Raw genomic sequence first — 9,890 nt, forward strand, 5'->3', positions numbered from 1 at the left:
CGAGACCTGCAATCATTGCTTCATACTCGGCCTCATTGTTAGTTAAACTGATAGTTTTAATAGCTTGCCTGATAATGTTGCCCCCGGGGGATTTTAAAACTATGCCTAGCCCGGATCCCTTTACGTTCGAAGCTCCGTCCGTAAAGAGTATCCATGCCCTCGTTGATAAATTTGATTTTAACATTAGTTATTTTTTGACTTCGGGTACGAGGGTCGGCGTGAAATCGGCCACGAAATCTGCTAAAATTTGAGACTTAATGGCTGTCCGAGGTCGATATTCGATATCGTACCCGCTGAGTTCGATGGCCCATTTGGCCAATCGGCCCGATAGTTCGGGCCTATGTAAAATATTACAAAGTGGGCAGGTGGTTAATACGCTTATGAGGTGGCATTGGAAGTATGGTCGTAATTTTCTAGAGGCGCTAACCAGCGCAAGCACCAATTTTTCTAAGTGCGGGTATCTAATTTCCGCTTCCCCTAAAGTCCGACTTACATAGTAAACTGGAAATTGCGTACCTTCTTCCTCTCGAACTAGGACACTGCTTATGGCGACTTCTGACACTGCCAAGTACAGGTAAAGTTTTTCGCCGGTTTTTGGAGTGTGTAGCAGTGGTGGGCTCGATAGATATCGTTTTAGTTCTTGCAATGCTAGCTGGCATTCCGGTGTCCAAGCGAAGTCATTCTTCTTTTTGAGTAGAGAGAAAAATTTGTGGCTTCGATCTGATGATCTCAAAATGAATCGGCCTAGGGCTGCTATTCTTCCTATTAACCTTTGTTCAACTTTCACGCTGTTTACGATGGTGATGTCTTTAATGGCCTTGATTTTGTCAGGGTTAATCTCGATTCCTCGATTTGACACCATGAAGCCGAGGAACTTACCCGAGCCGACTCCGAAGGCACATTTTTCGGGGTTAAGCCTCATGTTGTATTTCCTTAGATTATCGAACGTTTCCTGCAAATGGGTCAAATGGTCCTCTGCGCGCAGGGACTTGACTAGATGTCATCAATATAGACTTTCATTGATTTACCTATTTGTTCTTCGAACATTCTATTTACTAGGCGTTGATAAGTAGCTCCTGCGTTTTTTTAGCCCGAAAGGCATTACGTTATAACAATATGTTCCGCATTTGGTCACAAACGAAGTCTTTTCCTGGTCTTCCGGGTTCATCTGGATTTGGTTATACCCGGAATAGGCATCGAGAAAAGTAAGGATCTCGTGGCCGGCCGTGGCATCGATCAAGTGATCGATGTTGGGCAGTGGATAAGAATCTTTGGGGCATGCTTTGTTCAAGTCCTTGTAGTCTATACACATTCTAAGTTTGTTTCCTTTTTTAGGCACTACGACCACATTGGACAACCATTCGGGGTATTTTACCTCTCTAATGGATCCTATTTTGAGCAGTTTAGTTACCTTATCTTTTATGAATGCGTGCTTCGCCTCCGATTGGGGTCTTCTTTTCTGCTTCACCGGTCTGAATCTAGGGGACACACTTAGTCGATGTGTCGTTATGTCCGGCGGGATTCCTGTTATATCTAAATGGGACCAAGCAAAGCAATCAATGTTATCAATAAGAAATTGAATAATTTTCTTCCTGAGTTCGAGTCTCAAACCCCTTCCCAGGTATACCTTCCGTTCGGGCCAGTGATCGATCAAAATGATCTGCTCCAATTCTTTAATAGTTGATTTGGTGGCATCGGAGTCATCGGGGGCCACGAAGGATTGAGGGATACACTGATCACTATCCTCATCTATGCTATGCTTACCTGGCTGGGTCGGGCCCGATATCTTTGGTTGCTATTTGGCGTTCCGGTCTTCGACTGTGCCTCCCTTTGAACCCGATCCACCCACTGGCGAAGACGAAGATGTTGGTTTTGCTTCTTCGATGGAGAACATTTCTTTTGCGGCTGGTTGTTCTCCGTACACCACTTTGACGCCTGTTGGTGTTGGGAATTTGAGGACTTGGTGTAGGGTCGAAGGTACAACTCTCATGTTGTGGATCCAAGGCCTTCCGAAAAGGGCGTTATATCTCATATCACCTTCGAACACGTGAAACTTTGTTTCCTGAATTGTTCCGGTGACGTTTATCGGTAGGGTTATCTCGCCTTTGGTGGTTTCGCAGGCCATATTGAATCCGTTTAAGACCAAAGTTGCGGATACGACCCGGTTTTGTAGGCCGAGCTGTTTTACGACCTTCGATCTGATAATATTCGCCGAGCTACCTGGATCAATTAACACACGCTTAATCTTAATTTTATTCATGAGTACGGATATTACCAGTGCATCGTTATGGGGTTGGATGATTCCCTCTGCATCTTCATCATTGAACGATAAAGTCCTTGGGGGAGTGTAATCTTGAATTCGAGGTCGCTTTTCCCTCACAATCGATGTTTTAGCGCGTTTGAGTATAGGTCCCTGAGGGGTATCGACGCCGCCGATGATCATGTGAATGATGTGCTGTGGCTCTTCTTCTTCGTTTCGTTTGCCGAAATCCCTGTTTTTAAAATGGTTCTTCGCCCTATCACTCAAGAATTCCCTGAGGTGCCCTTTGTTAAACAAGCGGGCTACTTCCTCTCTTAATTGTCTGCATTCTTCCGTTTTGTGACCATGTGTGCCATGATATTCACATATTTGATTGGGATTTCTTTGGGCCGGATCGGTTTGCATGGGTCGAGGACATCGGGTATCTTTGATGCGTCCGATGGCCGATACGATGGCGGATGCGTCGATGTTGAAATTATATTCCGATAATCGAGGAACTTCTATAGGATCGGCATGTTTGTCAAAGCCTCTTTTGCTCATAAGTCCCCGAGAAATTTGCCCTCGATCATATCTGCGGTTATTCCTAACTATCTCATGCGCCGAACTGTGGTTCACCCGATCTGTGACGTACGGTTGATATCGGTCTTTATTTGACCTTTGTTCTCTGTTGGTTTCCTTTAGAATTTTAGTGGTTGTGCGGTTCTGACGTGTGGGTTCATACGGAAATCTCAATTGATCATCTTCGACCCTGATTTTCGATTGGTACCGATTGTGTATGTCCGTCCAAGTTATTGCAGGGTATTCGATCAAGCTTTGCTTTAGCCGACGTGATGCTGTCGAACTCAGTTCGTTCAACCCTTGGGTGAAAGCTTGTACGGCCCAGTCGTCTGTGACTGGTGGCAAATCCATGCGTTCCATTTGAAACCGGGATACGAATTCCCTTAGTATTTCGTCACCCCTTTGTGTTACTTTGAATAGATCCGATTTCCTTGTTGCGACCTTCACAGCACCATCATGTGCTTTTACGAACGAATCTGCTAATATGACAAAAAAATTGATAGAGTTCGGCGGCAAGTTGTGATACCAGATCATTGCTCCTTTAGCGAGGGTCTCTCCGAACTTTTTCAATAATACGGACTCGATCTCATCGTCTTCCAAATCGTTGCCTTTGATGGCACATGTATAGGAGGTGAGATGTTCGTTAGGATCAGTCTTGCCATTATATTTGGGAATTACGGGCATACGAAACTTTTTTGGGATCAGTTTCGGGGCCGCGCTCGATGGAAAAGGCTTTTGTATGAATTTCTTCGAATCCAGCCCTTTCATCATGGGCGGAGCCCCCGGGATCTGATCGATCCTAGCATCATATGTCTCGAATTTTTTGTCGTTGGCTTCGACTCGCTTTGTTAGTTCCTCGAGCAGTTGAGCAATTTCAGGAGTGGTTCCTGATTTTCGCTCGTTCGGTTTCACTGTGTCGGGTTCTGTTCTTAGGGTTACTTCTCGAAGAAGCGGATTGGAGTTTGGATTACTCCGCATGTGAGTTTGGCTCTGCAACTGAGCTATCGCTACTTATTATGCTTGTAGAATTTCAAAAATCATGCGCAAGTTGACCCCGATTTCCCCCGTGCTGTGGGTGTCTCGGGCTATGGGTCGAGCGCCACCCTGAACGCTTCTTTCCTGCTCGGAACGTTGATTCGCTTCTAGAGCTATTCGTGAATTGATATCTACTGGTACTTCGGCTCGAATTTCGGGTTCCTCGATTCGAGCCTCGTTGACGTTGTTGGGTAGCCTTTCGGCTACGGGCATCATGTTGTTGGTTTCATCCTGAAGGCCGGCTTCAAGGTCGATTGGGAGAGCCATTGCCGACATGAAGTTGTAAGGTGGAGTGTGCTGTATATTTGTATCAAATAATCACTTGTTATCCTTAGCCCCACGGTGGGCGCCAAACTATTTACCCGAAAAATCGAATAAAGTAGAATTTATATATGGTTCTAAGGGCAAGTAGATTCTTCTGATATAAGAATAACAATGCACGTATTTATGTTGCGAAAATAGGAGATGATGAACAAAGATATTAGGTGAACTTAGAAAGATAAACACAAATAATTCTTGATCTCCTCTACAAAGTGTCTTCTATTACAAACTCCTCCCTGCTTTATAGCCAAGGATTGCTACTTTATCTATAGCAACATAATGGAATAAATATTACTAGTGGAGGACCCATGATGGTATGTCTCCTCCTTAATTCCCGCAGAGATTCCCTCATTTGGTGCGGTTGTAACGGCTTTTGTCTGTGAGCTCGATACCGCTTCAAGCTCGATACCGAATCGGAACCTCGGTCTTGATTTCGAGCTAGGTGGTCACTTTCGGGCATCAATGCTCGGGACCTGTATCGATCGATGTTACCTCGTTCGAATCGAGCGCCCGGGCTCGACGCCCCAATCTCGAAATACGCTCGGGATTTCCATGAAGGCACCCCTCCATTGAAATGCCATCCTCGATCGACCTTCACGACCGAGGATCGGTTTTAACCGTATACAGAGGTACCTGATGACCGACAACAGCAACGCATCGGAACCAAAAATGCAAATCAGTGGCTCCACTTCTTACTTTTCTCCTCTCCGGTACTGGAATCATAGATTAAAGTGCGCACTCCGTCGGGGTAGTAAGTCTTCTCAAAATTATTACTCCACTTTAGCATACCCCTACAGTCAGATATCGGTCTTTTAGGATTTAAAATTTGTTAATCTCAATTTTGTATCTTTTGAGACTGCTCTTAATAATTTTTGTATATTAAATATTATTTTAAAATATAGGGCAAAGGTCCAAAGCGCTTATACTATACGAAATTGAGCACATTTGCTATTCGTTAATACTTTAGCTCAAATATGCCCTTACCGTCACATAGTTGGTCCATATATACCCTTAGAGTTACACAGTTGGCCCATATATGCCCTTTTCGAAACGGAATTCACCCAAACTAATTAGCTCACCCAAACTAATTAGCTCTTTCTTTTATTGTATAAAAGTGTATTACAAATACTATTTCCTTTTTATTAGTACTTTTTTTCCCCTTTTCTTTCTCCCTTATCCTATTTCCTCCATTACTGATGTCTCTTCCATTTTCATCATCAATTTCACTTGACAAAACTCATAAATTCCAATTACTAAGAAAATTCTTTCATAAGTTAATCACGTTTCAATTTCACTGGCCCTCTAAATAAATAAAATTAAATTATTTCAAAAATTATGGTTTAAAATTTAAAATAATAAAAATATCTCAACCTTTAACAATACTCAAAAAACCAAAATATTTAAATTGTTTTCAGAAAGATAATTTAATGATTAAAAGCCTAGAGTTCAAGTTGTAGTGTTATAAATTTGAGTTGTTAGTCTTTTTTCAGCTGGACATTTTTTATTTTTTTTATTAACTATATATGTAAATTAGGGGTGTACATGGAACGGGTTGGTTCGATTTTTTATCAAAATCAAACCAAACCAATTATATCGGTTTGGATTGTACGGTTTTGTTGGATTTTCGAATTTTTTATTACATAAATATTATTTCAATCTTACTTTGTTAAATTTTTTAGAACTAAATATATGTTCAGTAAAACTTAAAAAATTAAAAAATATATGATCTATAAAAATATTCTTATGGGAGAATTTTCTTAGTAATTAGAATTTATGAGATTTGTCAAGTGAAATTGGTGATGAAAATGGAGAAGACATCAGTAATGGAGAAAATCGGATAAGGGAGAAAGAAAAAGGAAAAAAAAAAAAGAAGAAAAGAAAAAAGATGAAAGAAAAGAGAAAGGTAAAGAAAAAAAGTACTAATAAAAAGAAAATAGTATTTGTAATACACTTTAATACAATTAACGAAAGAGCTAATTAGTTTGGGTGGATTTCGTTTCGAAAATGGCATATATGGGCTTACTGTGTAACTCTAAGAGCATATATGGACCAACTATGTGACGGTAAGGGTATATTTAAGCTAAACTATTAACGAATGACAACTGTGCTCTTTCGTATAGTATGAGGGCATATTTGGACATTTTCCGTAAAATAAATATAAATTCTAGGCCAAAACTACTACCTTTTCCAGAACCTCGCTCTTGAGAATATTCTTTATGATCCTGAATAATTATGACATTTTTTATTGTCTTTTACGTGTTCGAAGAAATCTAGACCCGGTTGGGAAAGCCACATAAAAATTGAATTTAGGTGTAATTACAAAGTTTGACATATTTGTCTCGCGAAATAATTATTTGATCAGCATAGCATGGAATTGAGTGTAATTGGAGAGGTGTAATTACACTTCTTAAGATGAGGTGAGAATTGGTGTTAATTATACTTTGTAATTATAAAATTACTTTTCAATTTCTTTCCTTTTTGTTTATATTTTAATTTATTTTCTTTATAACTTTTTATTTTCATTATTTTAATTTTTTAAATTTTATTTTTATTTTTAAATTTTATTTTTAATTTTAAAATATATTTTTATATATATTATTTATCTGTTATTTCTCAACCTAATACTCCTTGTAATTCCATATAATTGCTACTAAAGTCTCCCAAGAAACGAACAGTATTTGGACATGCACAGTATATCCAGGACGTTTGACAATATCTTCTTTATAGCACTGTCACTATTAGTATATTCTTGTTTAAAGATTCAAGCACACCGTTGACAGATTCAAGCACACCGGTACCTAATGTATGAGTTCCGAACCTACTTGTGATTCTTTTGGACACGTTCCGAACCTACTTGTGATTCTTTTGGACAAGTGTGACAAAAATGTGTGTTTAAAAAAAAGAGTGATCTTTTTATATATAGCGTTTTTTTAAATAGTGCTATACTTTAACGGAGTTTTGGCCGTTAAAGTATAACGCTCTTTAAAAAAGCACTATATATATATATATATATATATATATATATATAACGCCACTGTAAATCGCGCTATACAGGGCTGATAAGACATTTATGCATTGCGCGGTATATAACCGCGCTATATATGTATAGCGCAATTATATACCGCGCTATACATAGATAAATAAACGCTCCCCCTCCTTCTTCCCCACATTCGAACCAGACGACCCTCCCCCTCCTCCCCCCAAACAAATTTTCTTCTAAAAAAATTATAGTGGACCCCACCCGTCACACAAAAAGATAAGATTGTAGGTCCCACATCCTAGCCAAGCCTTCTATTGTTGTGGTTTCCTCGTTTCGGGCTCAAATTTTTAATTCATCGACTTTTCAAAAAACATAAATCGAGGTATTCCGATTTAGTTTATGTCGAAACTCGTATAATAATGCATATTAGTTGTTTTGAATGTGTTTGCATGTTGTTTTGTATTTTTTTGCGATTAAACTAGTATGTTATTTTTATCCGGACTAAAATATTAGTGTTCTAAAAAAATATGTAAAAATTGAGAAATTATTATTTTTTGTTAATAAAAATGTTAATAAATTTCTTTTACTGTTTTATATGTATTTTAGTGAATATTTTGTGATTAAAATGTATTTGTTATTTTTATCTAGTTTAGATTATTTATTTGCTTAAAGACTAGTGCCCTTTTAGCGTAGTAAAATGTAGAGCCTTTTAGCGTAGAATCCCTGTAGTTTAAGTATCTTTTATACTGATAGATCAAATACAAACTCTGTCCAATTTTAAAAAAATAATTATTTAATTTACAAAACAAACATACAAAATTATGAAAATATTAAAATTGACACACATAAGAATTCAGGATAGCTTGGTGCTACTGAGCCTCAAATATCGAGCCTGGAACCCATAGGTATATACTCTGTCCAATTAAATATGATAAAAATTAATTATTTAATTTACAAAACAAACATACAAAATTATGAAAATATTAAAATTGACACACATAAGAATTCAGGATAGCTTGGTGCTACTGGTCTCAAATATCGAGCATGGAACCCATATGTATATACTCTGTCTAATTAAATATTATATAATTATTAAAAATAATTATTTAATTTAGATCAAGCATACAAAATTACGAAACTAATAAAATTGACACATACAAGAACTCAGGATAGCTTGGTGCTACTGGGCCTCAAATGTTGAGCCTGGAACCCATAGATATATACCCTGTCCAATTAAATATTGTATAATTATAAAAAATAATTGTTTAATTTACAAATCAAACATACAATTAATGTTGTTTAATTTATAGTAGACGACATGGACGTATCGCCTATGCATCCCGGACCTGTCTCCGATGAGCTATTAGTGTTACAGGGCGATCATAGGTCCGCCTACGTATGGGAGGGAGAGTTACTGGCCCAGACTCTCTGCGCCAGGAGAGTGGACGACATGTGGGATTTTATGAAGGACAAAGATCTCCATCCCCGTGTAGTCCAGCGCCTGCGGGATATGGGCTTCTACAGGATTTTGGAGATCGGGCGGCTGCAGCTCGACTGGTCTTTGATCACAGCCCTGATAGAGCGGTGGCGACCGGAGACACACACTTTTCAACTGCCCATTGGCGAGACCACCATCACGCTGCAGGACGTGGAGGTTTTATATGGGATGCCTGTTGATGGACTGCCCGTTGCACTGCCTCAGGCCATGAGAGAGATGACGCGTGGGCAGTATTTGGACATGCTGCAGCAACTCACTGGTTTCAGGCCACAGGATGAGACTGCACACTTAGGGGCCAGTCGCATGAGTTTGACAGCTATTCGACATCATTTGGAGATATTGCACCCCGACATCACCGACGAGACAGATGATTTGCATATTCACCGGTATACGAGGTTGCTTCTGCTCTTTCTGTTTGGGGGGGGGGGGGGGGTCTTGTTCCCGAACACTTCGGGGGAACCTAGTCAGCTTGAGATTTCTTCATCATCTTCAGCTGCTAGATGATTTACCTCAGTAAAGTTAGGGTGCTGTTGTTCTCGCCTACTTGTACATGCATCTGTGTCGGGCGAGCATGAGCACCCAGCATGACGTATGTGGATTTTTACCGCTTCTACAAGTGACAACATATTCGAATGCTCTGTTCATTCCTTCCAATTCTATCTAGTCAAAATTTATCTTAAACTTTACGTCAACTTTGTATGTTAGGTTTGGGCCTGGGAGCGGTTCCTGCAGTTGCAGCCACCTCTACCACCATTACCTCCGGATATACCACCTCCGTTTCTCCCTCTAGCTAGGAGGTGGGTTCTCCGGCGTGGATATGTACGAGATTACGAGGATCGACATAATCTCCCCCTTTACAGGGATGTGTTGATATGCTGGAGGGCGCATAGGTAAATGTGTACCTAAACTTACTTGGTATAGCTTCACATGTGTTGCGCATACTCACGTTTTCTGTTGTTATTTGATATCATCTGGACGCCATACAACGACGACTTGATAGGTGGCCTGCCTGATTATTGCTCGGCCGGCCGACTGATTTGGAGCACTTCTGTCCCGCTGATGTGCCTCGATATTGTGGAGCATCATGCCACGGAACGGGTACTTCACCAGTAGATCATTGTTGCGCATTAATTAAATTATTTTATTTTGTTATATTCTTCATTATTGATTTAATGTTTATATTTTAAATTTGCTCGACCTTTTCATGTTGATTATTTTATCTGTTTAGTTGGAACTTG

At 39.7% G+C, this 9,890-nt stretch overlaps 1 protein-coding gene across 1 annotated transcript; it reads left to right on the top strand.

Annotated features, from left to right (window-relative positions):
- The first annotated feature begins 8,604 nt into the window (after positions 1 to 8,604).
- LOC138907519 (serine/threonine-protein phosphatase 7 long form homolog) lies at positions 8,605 to 9,156 on the top strand. Its single transcript, XM_070198117.1, has one exon. The coding sequence runs from the start codon at positions 8,605 to 8,607 to the stop codon at positions 9,154 to 9,156; it is 552 nt and encodes a 183-aa protein (XP_070054218.1).
- Positions 9,157 to 9,890: the final 734 nt, after the last annotated feature.

This window comes from Nicotiana tomentosiformis, chromosome 3 (genome assembly GCF_000390325.3).
Source record: "Nicotiana tomentosiformis chromosome 3, ASM39032v3, whole genome shotgun sequence".
Classification (NCBI taxonomy): domain Eukaryota; kingdom Viridiplantae; phylum Streptophyta; class Magnoliopsida; order Solanales; family Solanaceae; genus Nicotiana; species Nicotiana tomentosiformis.